The sequence below is a fragment of the Carcharhinus amblyrhynchos genome, chromosome 6, assembly GCF_965287045.1.
Source record: "Carcharhinus amblyrhynchos chromosome 6, sCarAmb.v2.hapA, whole genome shotgun sequence".
Taxonomy (NCBI): domain Eukaryota; kingdom Metazoa; phylum Chordata; class Chondrichthyes; order Carcharhiniformes; family Carcharhinidae; genus Carcharhinus; species Carcharhinus amblyrhynchos.
The window spans coordinates 65784193-65799803 of record NC_137329.1 but is presented as its reverse complement, the minus strand read 5'-3'; the positions used below and the strand labels follow the sequence as shown (position 1 = coordinate 65799803).

Below are 15611 nucleotides of genomic sequence, written 5' to 3'. Positions count from 1 at the left end.
CCTTTTAAATAAGCATGTTATATTAGCATGTTTCCAATCCTCTGGCGCTTTTCCAGAATTTTTATTTTCCAGATCTGGTGGGTGCGTGGAATGGGCTGCTGGCAATGGTGGCAGATTTGATAGGGTCTTTTAAGAGACTTTTAGATAAGTACTTGGAACTTAGTAAGATAGAGAGTTATAGGTAAACCTAGTAATCTGTAAGGTAGGGACATGTTTGGCACAACTTTGTAGGCCGAAGGGACTGTATTGTGCTGTAGTTTTTCTATGTTCTGTTCTGTTACTACCAGTGCATCTACTATTTTTGTAGTTTCGGCAGCACGATGGCACAATGGTTAGTACTGCAGTCACAGCGCCGGGGTTCGATTCCCAGCTTAGGTCACTGACAATGCGGAGTTTGCAGATTCTCCCCATGTCTGTGTGGGTTTTCTCTGGGTGCTTCGATTTCCTCCCACAGTCTGAAAGATGTGATGGTTAGGTGCATTGGCCATGTTGAATTCTCCCTCAGTGTACCTGCACAGGTGCTGAAGTGTGGCAACTAAGATTTTCACAGTAACTTCATTGCAGTGTTAATGTAAGCCCACTTGTGACTAATAAATAAAATTTAATAAATAAACTTATTTCCTTGAACCCATTGGGCTCCAGAGGAATTTAACAGCCTTTAGCCCCAATTCCCTCATATGTTTTCCTCTAGTGATAATTATGGTATTTATTTCCTCCCCTCCTTTTGCCCCTTGATTATTTAGTATTTTTGGAATGCTTTCTACTTTGACGACTAATGCAAAATCATAGTCATAGAGGTATATAGCATTGAAATAGAACCTTCGGACCAATTTGTCCCGGCTGCCCAGTTTTTACCTCTAAGCTAGTCCCAATTGCCTGCATTATACCCATCTTACCCATTTAACTTTCTAAATGTTTTTTAAAAGACAGAATTGTATCCGCCTCTGCCACTACCTCTGGCAGCTTGTTCCAGACACTTACCTTCTGCGTGAAAAATTGCCCCTCTGGACCCTTTTGTATGTCTACCCTTAAACCCATACCTTTAGTTTTAAACTCTCCTACTAGAAAATATATTGATTATCTACCTTATCTGTGCCCCTCGTTATTTTATAACCTCTATAAGATCACCCCAAGCTACCTACGCTCCAGGGAAAGAAGTCCCAGGCTATCCAGCCTCTCATTATAACTCAAACCATCAAGTCCTGGTAGAATTTTAGTAAATCTTTTTTGAACTCTTTCTAGATTAATAATAACCTTTCTATAGTAGGGTGACCAGAACTGTGCACAGTATTCCAAGTGTGACTGTACCAATGTCTTGTACAAACAAACAACTTCAACAAGACATATCAATTCCTGTATTCAGTGTTCTAATCAATGAAATGAAGCATGCCAAATGCCTTCTTCACCACTCTGTCCACCTGTGACTCCATTTTCATGAAGCTATGAAACTGTACACCTACCAACGCCCTATCATTAACTAAGTAGGTCCTGCCCTGATTCAATCTACCAAAATGCATCACCTCGCATTTATCTAAATTAAACTCCATCTGCCATTCATTGGCCCACTAGCCCAATTGATCAAGATCCCGTTGCAATCCTAGGTAAACTTCTTCAACATCTGCTATGCCACCAATCTTGGTGTAATTTGCAAATTTACTAACCATGCCCTACAAATTCTCATCCAAATCATTAATATAAGTAACAAATAACATTGGACTCAGCATCGATCCCTGAGACACACCACTAGTCACAGGCCTTCAGTTGAAAAACAACCCTCTACACCCACCTCCGTCTTCTGTCGTCAAGCCAAATTTGTATCCATTGGATACAAATGGATCCCGTGAGATTTAACCTAATGCAACAACCTACCATGTGGTACCTTGTCAAAGGCCTTGCTAAAGTCCACGTAGACAATGTCGACTCCGCTCCCGTCATCTACCTTCTTGGTTACCCGTTCAACCAAATTCATGCGTCGTGATTTTCCGCTCTCAAAGCCATGCAGACTTTCCCTAATCAGTCCTTGCCCCTCTAAATGCCTGTAGATCCTGTCTTTCAGAACTCTTTCCAACAACTTACCCACTATAGGCGTTAGGCTCGCCAGTCTGTAGTTCTCAGACTTGTCCCTGCAACCCTTTTGAAACAAAGGCACATTTGCCACCCTCCAATCTTTAGGCACCTCACCTGTCACTGTCAATGATTCAAATGTCTCTGCTAGGGGACCCGTAATTTCCTCCCTGGCCTTCCACAACATCCTAGAATCCATTTTATCAGGGCCTGGGGATTTATCTACCTTGATGCGCCCTAAGACTTCCAGCGCTACCACCTCTATAATATGTACACTGCTCAAGACATCACTATTTATTTTCCCAAGTTCCCTAACATCCATGCCTTTCTCAACAGTGAATACTGATGAGAAATATTCATTTAAGATCTCACCCATCTCTTGTGGATCTGCACATAGATGATCTTGTTGATGTTTGAGGCCCTATTTTTGGGAATCAAAGATGGCGTTGGTGTGAGAGGAAGCATGATCCGTAGATGGCAAGATCTTTCTTGAGATCTGGCTGTTTGTTAAGGTCTGGAGAGAGGTTAATGTGTATCAAGCAAGCTTTAAACATACCTGGAGTGCAGTTGCAAAGAGAGAGTCTAACCAGAAAGGGTTATTTTTAGATTCCTTCCTGCCGTTTGGAATTTACTGTGTATGCTCAGCGGGGGAGGGAATGTGGATTTCAGCTCAGTCTGCAAACTCTGTGTTCTTTTTTCACCTAAGAAAGGGTGAATGAAAGTGGGAAGCAGGAGCCACTGAAGCCCTGCTGCAAATTGCAAGCTGCTGTTTCTATTTTTGGATTGCTTTTTTTGCAGCTAGAGCTCAATGAGGAGCATGTTGGGACTTGCAGTTCAGCCTGGAACCATTTTGTAGTTTTGTCACTCAGTCGAGTGTGAATTGTTTTAGAGTGGGGGACAGACCAGGGAAGAATCCTGTGTCATAAAAACTGCAACTGTCAGATCAACCTGGGGACCCTGTACTGTTCCTTTTTTCACCCAACCATGGGTGAATTAAAGTGAGGGAGAAGAGTTGCAACTTGCATCTCGGCTGGGAACGCTTTGCTGCATCCGTTCACTCAGTTAAGGGTGAAGTAAGATGAGAAGCAATCTATGTAAGAACTCTGGTAGATTGAACAGCGAGTCAGCTTCATACGTGGACCAAGGAATAGCGTTTAAGGCTGAAGGAAATGGGTAAGCCACAGGTGCTGGCATTGGCAAAGTGGCAGGAGGCAAACCAAAATCGAAGAGTGAGATCACAGGAGCAGAGGGGGAGTCCCCACCACGTTCTCCTGGAGGGATCCCTGAACAGAGCATGCTGAGTAAAAGGACAGGGGAAGCTATTATGGAGGCAATGCAAAGATTGGACATTAAGTTGGAGCGGTGGGCCACTGAGTTGCAGGCCAAGATAGATGAGTTGAGAGAGGAGCTCGGATTATCTGTTAAATCTCTCCAAGGTGTCACCATTGCCCATGAGAACTTGAAGGAGCTTGAGAACTCGGCATTTAATGGAAACACTATTTCCGAGCTGAAGAGCCAAGTTATTCACTTGACATCGGAAGGTTAGTCCCTGAGGGAGAAATGTGATGAGATGGAAGGACGCCAAAGATAAAATAAGATCCGTATGATAGGCTTTCCGGAGGGAATTGAGGGCCCAAATATCACAGGAATTGTCATCGGCTATTGAAGAATGTGCTGGAACTTGAGGATGACTGCTTCTGGATCGTGCACACACAATGTTACGAGCAAAGCTCAGACCAAGTGAAGCTCCTTGGCCCATTTTTGAAGGAGTACATTACATCTCAGCAGGAAACAGAATCCTGCGGCAAGCAGCACAGGCTACCACACTGAAATACCAGCGAATTAAGCTGTTGATATTTCCAGACTTTACCCTGGCAGTGGCAAAAGGAGAAGGGTGGCCTTCGCTGATGTCAAACCACTTCTGCGTGACTGTCCTGAGGTCAGGTTTGGCCTTCCCTTCCCAGCCTGCTTGAGAATTACTCTCAGTAATGGAACCAGTAATGGATCCAGCGGCGGTGATGAAATTTGTGGAGCAGACTTTTAAATTGGGTGACCACACGGTAGATGTCAATTGGTATTTGTTTTTTTATGAACCTGCATGCTATACCCGGATCAAATTGTTGGCCAGGAAAGGGTAATGGGTTTTGCAACTGTTAGATTAAGTATTAAGTGTTTGGTATTTCTCTAGACCTTTTCAGGTTATAGTGCCTATGATTGCGATGGGAATAGAGGTGGAGATCATGTCCCATGTGAAGCTGCTGCGATAAGGAAATATTGGAGGCATAGCACTCTTGTTTGGGAGGGTGCATGCAGGGGGAAGGGGGGATGTGGTGTTTGTGGGTTTGATCTGTGGGGGTGTTTTTGTGTCTTTGCTATTTCTTGTTTTCCTGTGGGCGTTGTTTGGCCTCTTTCAAGTCCGCCCTCTCTTTCTCATGGTTGGTTCCCCATGGCCGGTGGGGAGGATGAGGGGTGGGGCCTTGGCATGTGGCATCTGCCGATGTCAGCGGTTGGGAGGAGACTCCCAAGTGAAGAGGGATACCAGGAATATGGGATGCTGGCTAGGAGGCCCTTAGCTCTGACCTTGGTGCAATCATGTTCACTAGCCGGAATGTCAGGACTAAATCACCCAGTTAAGCGTGGTAAGATATTTCAACAACTTCGACAACTGGGTGCCCAAATTACATTCCTCCAAGAGACCCATCTCAGGCTTGTGGACTATTTTAGGGTCTGTAGAGGATGGGGGGATGGGTAAATACCTTCACTCAACTTTTCACACCAAGGCGCGGTGCAGGGGGGCAAGGTATTCCTCATCCACAAGTCCTTACCTTGGTAGTAGCTAATGCTGTTTCTGACTCAAATGGCCAATATGCCATTGTCGCGGGTAAATTATAAGGAATGCCCCTGCTGTTAGCCGATGTGTATGACCCAAACTGGGACTGTGAAAACTTTTTTTGGTCATTTTGTGCGCTACTTCCAGATTTGAATTCACATCGGTTGATACTGAGTGGAGATTTCAGTGGTTGATTGAATCCTGCCCTGGACCACTTCTCCTCCAGGACTGCTGTATCTTTCAAGTCGGCAGAAATTATTCAGTCATTTCTCACGGAATATGTGATGTTGGACCCATGGAGATTTCTTAACCCCACTAGTAGAGAATATTTTTGTTTCACCTGTCCACTGAACGTATTCACATATAGATTACTTTTTGGTAGATAATAAGTTTCTCCTGGCTGTGCAATCTTGCTCCTACGAAACCATTATAATTTTGGACCATGCTGCCTTGACAATGGACTTGGTAGTGGGGAGGAGAATGGGCCCCTCTACACCTTGGTGATTTAGTACTTGTCTGCTCTCTGATGATGAATTTGTTAGATTTCTGTTATCCCAGATCAATGATTTCTTAGAGTTTAATGATGCTCCAGGAATCTTGGCAGCTACCTTATGGGAGACATTGAAGGTTTATTTAAGGGGCCAGATCACATCTTATTCAGCGCATGAGACGAAGCAGAGAGGTAGCAGGTTATTGGAATTGCTGAGGCATATCACCCAAGTTAATGCCACATACGCTATCGGCCCATCCCCAGAGGTATATAAGGAGTGGAGTTTGAGACCTCAAGTCAAGCGGAAGGGATACTGTTCAAATCTACACTGAGCGTGGGGACAAGGCAAACAAGCTACTAGCTCATCCGCTGCGCCAATTCTCTGCCAGAAGTCTAATACCACAAATGCAGATTCTGAACGGGGTCTCTACTGACCTGCAGCAAATAAATGAACAGTTTAGGGACTTTTATTCAATCCTCTGTGGCTCGGAGACTGCCACAATGAGGCGGACTTTCAGGAGTTCTTTGGGGTACTGAATCTCCCCTTGGTGGACAGGGGAGAGGCCATGGCACTGGAGAATCCAATTGACATTGAAGATATTGTTAGAGCGGCCAGAACTATGCTGAGTGGGAAATGTCTAGGACCAGATAGGTATCCTATCGAGCTCTACAAAAAAATTTATGGATAGGTTGGCTCCCCGGCTACTGCGCATGATCAATGAATCATATGAGAACCACTCCGTCCGCAGATTTTGAGGCAAGCGACAATTTCGCTTATCCTTAAAAAGAATAAGGACTCGCAAATCTGCAGTTCTTATAGACTGATTTCATTGCTGAATGTGGATCTCAAACTGATCTCTTAAGATTCTGGCCCATCGCTTGGAGGACATGCTGCCTCTTATCATCTCACCTGACCAGACTGACTCATTAAAAATAGGCATACGTACTCGAATGTTCGACAACTGTTTAACAGTATGTATGCACCTGCCACCTCCAAGCTACCAGAGATGTTAATCTCAGTGGTCACGGGAAAAGCAATTGATCGGGTGGAATAGGATTATTTATTTTATTTTCGGGCTTGGTCCAATGCTCATCTGCTGGATCAAAATACTGTACTCCACCTCTCTAGCCCGCTCCGTGCAAAGAATGTGCATTCACTTTTTTTTTCTTTGTCCCAGGGCACCAGGCAAAAGATGTCCCCCTCTCCCCTGTTATTTACCTCTTGCTGTTGCTGTTGAACCTCTTGCTGCGGCTTTATGCACAGCAAACAAGTGGTGAGATTGGTCGAAGGGAATCAAGTGGAGAATATCGCTGTATGCAGACAACCTATTATTGTATGTTGGTGACCTATCCAACTCGATCCCCAAAGTTTTTATCTATGCTAGAGACGTTTGGTTGTATTTCAGGGTACAAGCTTAACATGAACATGAGCGAGCTGCTTCCTTGGAATGCAGCGGCTCGTAGCCTCCTGCTCCACACACTGCCTTTCAAGATTGTCACTAGGCGGTTAACTTACTTAGAAGTGTAAGGAACTAGCAAATTTAGTGGGCTGTTTGGAGCTAACTTTGCTCCACTCATGGGGCGGATGGAACAGGACCTCAGGTGTTGATCCATCCTCCTGTTTTTGTTAATGGGCTGTTTCAATGGTTTGTGAAGATGAACATACTAGCTAAGTTTTTATATCTCTTTCCATGCATTCCAGTGTTTATCCCCAAATCCTCCTTTTACAGACTTGATCAGCTCATTTCAAGCTTTGCCTGGAATGTGGAGGACAGTTTTGAAAAGCCCTAAACGGGAGCAGGAGTATCAGATTGCTCAATTTTCTATTTTATTATTGGGCAGCCAATTTGAGAGCAGTAGTGTGTTGGGTGCAGAGAGAGAAGCAGAAAGAGATTCTTTGCTGGCTGCACTTAGAATCCTTCTTCTGTGCTCTGTCTTCCCTGGCTGCCATGTTACGTTCCCCAGTAAATTTTCCCTCCTCCCAGTATACCAGGGGTGCGCTTGTCAGCTCTTAGAATTTGGTCGCAAGTTAGAAACCACTTTGGGTTTCAGGCCTAGCCGCTGTCCAGGCCTGAAACCACTTTGGGTTTCAGGCCTGGCCGCTGTCCAGGCCACCCATTGTCCACTCATTTTTTCCTCCGTCTGTTTTGAATGGTGCCTTCAACATTTGGGTCAAGCACAGGACCAGAACATTCCGAGACTTATATGTGGATGGCGTGTTTGCAGCATTCCAGCAGATGGTGGATAAGTTTGCTTTACCTGCTACGCACTTTTTCAGATATTTGCAAATTCAAGACTTTGTGCGCAGGGCGGACTCCCAATCTCCAATGCTCCCACCTCATGCCTCCATTGACAACATCTTAGTGCCTTCTGTTACTGTACATGGTATCGTTTCTGTTCTTTATTCTTAAATTCCGTCCCAACAAAACTCTCTATCAGTCGTTAAATCTTTATGGGAACAAGATCTGGGGGAGTTCTCGGAGGAGGATTGGGTCATTAGTGCTACATCGAGGACACTCCTCCTCGATATGTGCCAAGCTGGATGTGACACAATGTAAACTTCTACAGCACAAACAGGTCCTTGGGCCCACAAGTTGCGCCGATCATATCTCTACCTACTAGGCTTACCTATAACCCTCAATCCTATTAAGTCCCCACTCATCCAGAAGTCTCTTAAAAGACCCTAACGAATTTGCCTCCACCACCACCGACGGCAGCCGATTCAACTCACCCACCACCCTCTGAGTGAAAAACTTACCCCTGACATTTCCTCTGTACCTACTCCCCAGCACCTTAAACCTGTGTCCTCTTGTGGCAGCCACTTCAGACCTGGGGAAAAGCCTCTGAGAATCCACCTGATCAATATCTAACTAGAGTTAGACTGGTAGAATGTAGCCAGGCACAAGCCCCATTTGTGAATGATGCCAGCAAGCTCCCGCCTCCCTCTCACATATGTTCTGGGCTTGCCCATCACTGTATAACTACTGGACGTCGATATTTGAGATGATTGCGGCAACATTAGATTGGGACACAAGTGCATCACTTCAGGCTGCCCTGTTTGAGGTTGTGCTTTTAAATCCACTGCTGCCGAAATTCCAAGTGGATTTTGTAGCTTTCACTACATTCCTGGCAAGACGACTAATCCTGTTTATGTGGAAATCAGGTGCACCCCCGATGCACTCACAGTGTATGAAGGAGGATGGTAGATACCGTTAAGCTGGAGAAAGTTGAAAGAGTGCAGAGAAGGTTTACAAGATTGCTGCCAGGACTTGAAACCGAGTTACAGAGAAAGGCTGAATAGGTTAGGACTTTATTCCCTGGAGAGTAGAAGAATGAGGGGAGATTTGATAGAGGTGTATAAAATTATGATGGGTATAGATAGAGTGACTGCAAGCAGGCTCTTTCCACTGAGGCTAGGGGAGAAAAAAACTAGAGGACACAGAACATCGAACATTACAGCGCAGTACAGGCCCTCCGGCCCTTGATGTTGCGCCAACCAGTGGAACCAATCTAATCAGCCTCTAACCTAAACTATTCCAATATTATCCATATGCCTATTTAATGCCCATTTGAATGCCCTTAATGTTGGCAAGTCCACAACTGCTGCAGGCAGGGCATTCCACGCCCTTACTACCCTCTGAGTAAAGTTTAAAAGTATCGGGGGGGCTTCTTCACACAGAGAGTGGTGGGAGTGTGGACTGAGCTGCCAGATGAAGTGGTGAATGCGGGCTCACTTTTAACATTTAAGAAAAACTTGGACAGATACATGGATGAGAGGGGTGTGGAGGGATATGTCCAGGTGCAGACCTGTAGGACTATGCAGAAAAATGGTTCACCAAGAAGGGCCAAAAAGCTTGTTTCTGTGCTGTAATATTCTATGGTTCTAAGATGAGATGCATGCTACATGGGTCCACTGCTCAGTTCTATATGACCTGGCAACCATTTATCGTGCATGTTGGGATGCTGCAGTTGGAGCCGGGTGAGTAGCTATTCGATGGCCCTAGGACTCCCCTCCCCGATTGGTGGACGTGCCCTGGCCCTTCACTTGAGTATACCTGCCCACTCTGCCGAGGTGTGGGGACCAATATGAGAACTTTTCTATTTTCCCTCTCACTCTCTTCTCTGTCTTTTGCTGTCTCTCTTTCTTTTCTCTGCTCGTTAGTTTATAGCTTGGGCTGAATGGACGCTCAATTGGTTCTCCAGCAGCATTTCTCTGCCTTTTTGTTTTTATATTATTACTGCCATTATGGTGCACGTAGAGGGGACTTGGGCAGGGTGGGTGCTGGGAGTACCAGAGGCTTGACATCTGGCCACGGGGAGCCCTGTACCCAGTTGTGTTGGAATGTGTAGATCTGTATCTGTGTTTGTTTGCTATGTAAAATATAACATTCAATAAACATATCAAAAAAGAAGAGGCTCTATTTTCTCCCTAGTTACTCTTTTGACCTTTATGTATTTGTAGAAGCTCTTTGAATTGTCCTTTGCCTTTTCTGCCAAAGCAATCTCATATCCCCTTTTTGCTTTCCTGATTTCTCTTTTAATTCTACACCAAAAACCTCTATACTCTTCAATGGATCCACTTGATCCCAGCTGCCTATGCATGTCACATGCCTTCTTCTTATTTTTGACCAATGCCTCTATCCCGAGTCATCCAGGATTCTCTACTGCTACCAGCCTTCCCCTTCACTCTAAGAGGAACATGCTTAGTCTGAACCCTGGTTAACACACTTTTGAAAGCCTCCCAACTACCAGACGTCTCTTTGCCTGCCACCAGACACCCCCATTCAACTTTTGAACGTCCTTGTCTAATATCATCAAAATTGGCCTTATCCCAATTTAGAAATTTAACTTTTGGGCCAGACTTATCATTCTCCAAGTATTTATTTAACTTCTCTGCCATTTCCTGGTTCCCCATGATTATTTCCCCAACACCATTCTGTAAGGAGCCCATGTTCACTTTGGCCTCTCTCTTACTTTTTATACTTTTAAAGAAACTCTTGCTGTCCATTTTTATAACATTTTCTAGTTTACCATCATTGTACCTTCTCTCTATTATTTTTATTATAATCACTTGTTGGTTTTTAAAACTTTGTGGTTCTTAAAACCTGCTCACTGCTGTTTTGGTACAATCCTTACTGGGAACAGGTGGAGGTCATTCAGCCCCTCGTGCCTGTTTTACCATTTAATTTGAGCATGGTTAATCTGTCATCTAATTCCATATCTCTGTGTTTGCCCCATATCGTCTAAAATCTGTCTCAGACTTAAAATGAACATTTTATCCACCGTCAGTTGCTGTTTGTGGATGAGCGTTTCAGACTCCTCCCATGACTTGCGTGTTGAAATTATACCTAATTTCACTCCCTGAAGGTCTGACTCTAATTTTTAAATTACACTTCCCAGTCCTAAACTCCATCAGCAGAAATGGTTTCTCTCTCTCTATCTATCTTCTCCTCATAATATCTCATGGTTCCTTTGCCACTAGCTGTGTATGGAACATAATAGTGCATTATTGCTAGTGTTTTGGGGGTGAGGGAACTGTAGTTATTGTCTGTGCTGTGGTTACAGTTCACTGAGCTTGCTCTAGCACCATGTGCTTCTTATGTTTTAATAGGTTTGTGATGACTGCATTGTGCTGCGCAGTAATATCGGAACTGTCTATGAGCGTTGGTGGTATGAAAAACTCATTAACATGACATACTGTCCTAAAACCAAAGTCCTGTGTCTGTGGAGACGCAACGGCCAGGAGACCCAGCTCAACAAATTTTACACCAAGAAGGTACAAGCACTATCCCTGGATCAGACCTTGGATGGTTGTTTGCTGTCTGTCTCTAGTATTTCTGTCTGTTACCTCCTTCCCTAATCCTGTCATGTCACTCGAACTCCCCATCTCTGAATGTATTTAGAACTGTTTATTGTGTGGGTTTCTTTTTGGCAGTGTCGTGAGTTGTACTACTGTGTGAAGGACAGTATGGAGCGTGCAGCTGCAAGACAACAGAGCATAAAACCAGGTACATTGCCCGTGTTATTAGTATGTAAATATCAGCATGGATGAGTAAGTTAACAACCTCACTTCGTGCTGTAATGCCAGCGTGTGTACACACCTTCACACACTAACTGGGGAGCCTGTCCACACCTTCACACACTGACTGGGAATTGTTTACATACCTTCACACACTGACTGGGGAGTGTTTACACACCTTCACATGCTGACTGGGGAGAGTGTGCACGCCTGACAGGGGAGGATGTACAGGACTTCACGCACTCAAATCGATTAGTCAAATATTGTTTCCCTTGACCAAAACCATGTTGACTCTGCCTGATTGCATTGAAATTTTCAAAGTGCCCAGATATAACCTCCATTATAAAAGCTTTCCTCAATGATCCTATGACACACCTGATGGGGCTGTTAGAATCTAAACAATTTTGACAAATTGCAACCAATGGATTTTCTCTCTCGGCAGCCGTTTACTTTAAGACTCTATGATGCAGCCTATCAGGTGCTGGGAATTTGGCAGCGCCTTGTTCTAACGGTTTTCTCAGTGTTCTTTCACTGGTGATTGTTTTAAGTTGCTCCCCCTCGTTCACCTGATTCACAGGTATTTCTGGGGATGTTATTTCTGTTTTCTGCATTGAAGACAAACAAAATACCAGTTCGCTGTGTCTGCCATTTTCTTATGTCCCATTATTAATTTCCAAGTCTCTCACTCCAGAGGAGCGACACTCATTCCATGTTTAAACATTGCTTGAAAGTCTTTGTACCTGTTTTTATATTTCTAGCTAGCTTTCTATCGAATACTAATCCTCCTACCTTTTTAATTTCAAAGTCATTCTTTGCTGGTTTTTAAATTCTGTCCAATATTTGATCTACTCCTAATGCTCACAGAATTAGATGTTCTACAAGTATCAACTCTTTAATGGCTGGCTTGCTTCACTGCGCTGGGACTGTCACTGGATTTCATCAGCCTTCGATCTCCCTGGCTTGCACCAAACTGTAAATGGCTGTCAGGGCTTCACCCGACTAGCTGCAGCATTTCAACTGCATGAAGCCTCTTCTCTCTGCTCCTCACTTTGACTGACTAAAATTGACTGACCCTTGAACTTATCTCAGAAATACAGAAATATAGAAAAACTACAGCACATTACGGTCCCTTCGATCCACAAAATTGTGCCAAACATGTCCCTACCTTAGAAATTATTAGGCTCACCTATAACTTTCTATCTTACTAAGTTCCATGTACTGATCTAAAAGTCTCTTAGAAGACCCTATCAAATCCATCTCCACCACCATTGCCGGCAGCCCATTCCATGCACCCATCACTCTCTGAGTGAAAAACTTACCCCTGACATCTCCTCTGTACCTACTCCCCAGCACCTTAAACCTGTGTCCTCTAATGGCAACCATTTCAGCCCTGGGGAAAAGCCTCTGAAAATCCACTCGATCAATACCTCTCAACATCTTATACACCTCTATCAGGTTACCCTTCATCCTTCGTCTCTCCAAGAGTAAAGGCTGAGCTCCCTTAACCTATCCTCATAAGGCATGCTCCCCAATCCAGGCAAATCCTTGTAAATCTCCTCTGCACTCTTTCTATGGCTTCCACATCCTTCCTGTAATGAGGCGACCAGAACTGAGCACAATACTCCAAATGGGTTGTGACCTGGTTCCTATATAGCTGCAACATTATCTCTTGATTCCTAGACTCAATTCCTCAATTGATGAAGGCCAGTACACTATACACCTTCTTAACCACAGCTTCAACGTGCGCAGCTGCTTTGAGCTCCTATGAACTTGGACTCCAAGATCCTTCTGTCCTTCCACACTCTCAAGAATCCTACCATTAATATTATATTCTGCCATCCTATTTGATCTGCCAAAATGAACCACTTCACACTTATCTGGGTTGAATTCCACCTGCCACTTCTCCATCCAGTCTTGCATCCTATCAATGTCTCACCGCAACTTCTGACATCCTTCCACACTATCCACAACACCTCCAACCTTTGTGTCATCAGCAAACTTACCAACACTTCCCCGCATTACAAGAAGGATGTGGAGGCGTTGGAGAGGGTGCAGAGGAGGTTTACTAGGATGTTGCCTGGTATGGTGGGGAGGTCCTATGAGGAGAGACTGAGGGATCTAGGGTTGTTTTCGTTGGGAAGAAGGCGGCTAAGAGGGGATCTTATTGAAACATATAAGATGATTAGAGGTTTAGATAGGGTGGATAGTGATAGCCTTTTTCCTCGGATGGAGAAAGCTAGCACGAGGGGGCATGACTTTAAATTAAGGGGGGGTAGCTACAGGACGGATGTCAGGGGTAGGTTCTTTACCCAGCGGGTGGTGAGGGATTGGAATGCCCTGCCTGCTGCAGTTGTAGATGCGTCTAGTTTGGGGGCGTTTAAGAGATCTCTGGATAGGTTTATGGACGAAAAGGGATTGGTATAGGCTAGTGGGTCATTGTTTTTGTAACTGGTCGGCGCAACATCGTGGGCCGAAGGGCCTGTTCTGCGCTGTAATGTTCTATGTTCTATGTTCTATTAACACATCCCTACACTTCCTCATCCAGGTCATGTATAAAAATCATAAAGAGTAAGGGTCCCAGAACGGATCCTTGGGGCAGTCCACTGGTGACCAACCTCCATGCAGAATATGACCCATCTACAACCACTCTTTGCCTTCTGTGGGCAAGCCAGTTCTGGATCCACAAAGCAATGTCCCTTTGGACCCCATGCCCCCTCCCTTTCTCAATAAGCCTTGCATGGGGCACCTTATCAAATGCCTTGTTGAAGTCCATATATACTACATCTACTGCTCTTCCTTCATCAATGTGTTTAGTCCATTTTCAAAAAATTCAGTCAGGATCGTAAGGCATGATCTGCCTTTGACAAAGCCATGCTGACTATTCTTAATCATATTGTATCTCTCCAAATGTTCATAAACCCTGTCTCTCAGGATCTTCTCCATCAACTTACCAACCACTGAGGTTAGACTCACTGGTCTGTCAACACTCTTGGATTGCGTCCCACCCTCGTTACTGTAACAGCATTGAAACATCCTGCAATCCCATAGACTGCCAACTGATATTGCAGAAACTGACGTAATGAATTAAATTCATCCTCTCATCTCAATGCTGGTGGAAAGTAGTGATTTAGAACACGTGCATCTGACTATCAAGGGACCTTCACATTACCCTGAATCACCTTCTTTCTCTTCAGCTGTTTGTTATCCTTTATATCCTTCAAGTTTATCCTTGAGCTTTTTTGCAATTCTTAAGATTTTATTAGTATTTTGACGCAATTCTTTATGTCCCCCAGACCATGGGATCTTTACACTTTGGTCAACAAGAGAGAATGAGAGGTATAAAACTAAAAGGAGGACACCGAAGTTGTACAACAGACCTCCTTGTTGTCTAGGGGCCTTCTAATCAAATACCAACCTCCTATTGTTCCTCTGTAGTTTCACCCATTAACAGTTCCATTCAGTCTACCTTCAACGTCATCCTTGCATATATTGTTTCGTCACTCGCCCTTCTCCCTCTTGAGCCTAATATTGAATTGAGTCATATGAGTCAACTTGACATCCCTTACCGTTAGTTCATTAGCTGGTACTTAGTGCCCAATACTGAGGGAATGCTGCGCTGTCAGAGGGTCAGCACTGAGAATTGCGCTGTCGGAGGGTCAGCACCGAGGGAATGCTGCGCTGTCGGAGGGTCAGCACTGAGCGAGTGCTGCGCTGTCGGAGGGTCAGCACTGAGCGAGTGCTGCGCTGTCGGAGGGTCAGCACTGAGCGAGTGCTGCGCTGTCGGAGGGTTAGCACTGAGCGAGTGCTGCGCTGTCGGAGGGTCAGCACTGAGGGAGTGCTGCGCTGTCGGAGGGTCAGCACTGAGGGAGTGCTGCGCTGTCGGAGGGTCAGCACTGAGCGAGTGCTGCGCTGTCGGAGGGTCAGCACTGAGCGAGTGCTGCGCTGTCGGAGGGTCAGCACTGAGGGAGTGCTGCGCTGTCGGAGGGTCAGCACTGAGGGAGTGCTGCGCTGTCGGAGGGTCAGCACTGAGGGAGTGCTGCGCTGTCGGAGGGTCAGCACTGAGGGAGTGCTGCGCTGTCGGAGGGTCAGCACTGAGGGAGTGCTGTGCTGTCGGAGGGTCAGCACTGAGGGAGTGCTGCGCTGTCACAGGGTCAGCATCTATAATAAAAGATGTAGTAACAAGATAATCATACCATTGGACAGAGTCA

General features: G+C 45.1%; 1 protein-coding gene across 1 annotated transcript in view; it reads left to right on the top strand.

Annotated features, from left to right (window-relative positions):
• madd (MAP-kinase activating death domain) overlaps positions 1-15611 on the top strand; it is a 241808-nt gene that overhangs the window by 180075 nt on the left and 46122 nt on the right. The window contains 2 exon segments of the mRNA XM_080190554.1: positions 10996-11160; positions 11320-11392. Of these exon segments, the coding sequence (XP_080046680.1) occupies positions 10996-11160; positions 11320-11392 (238 nt within the window).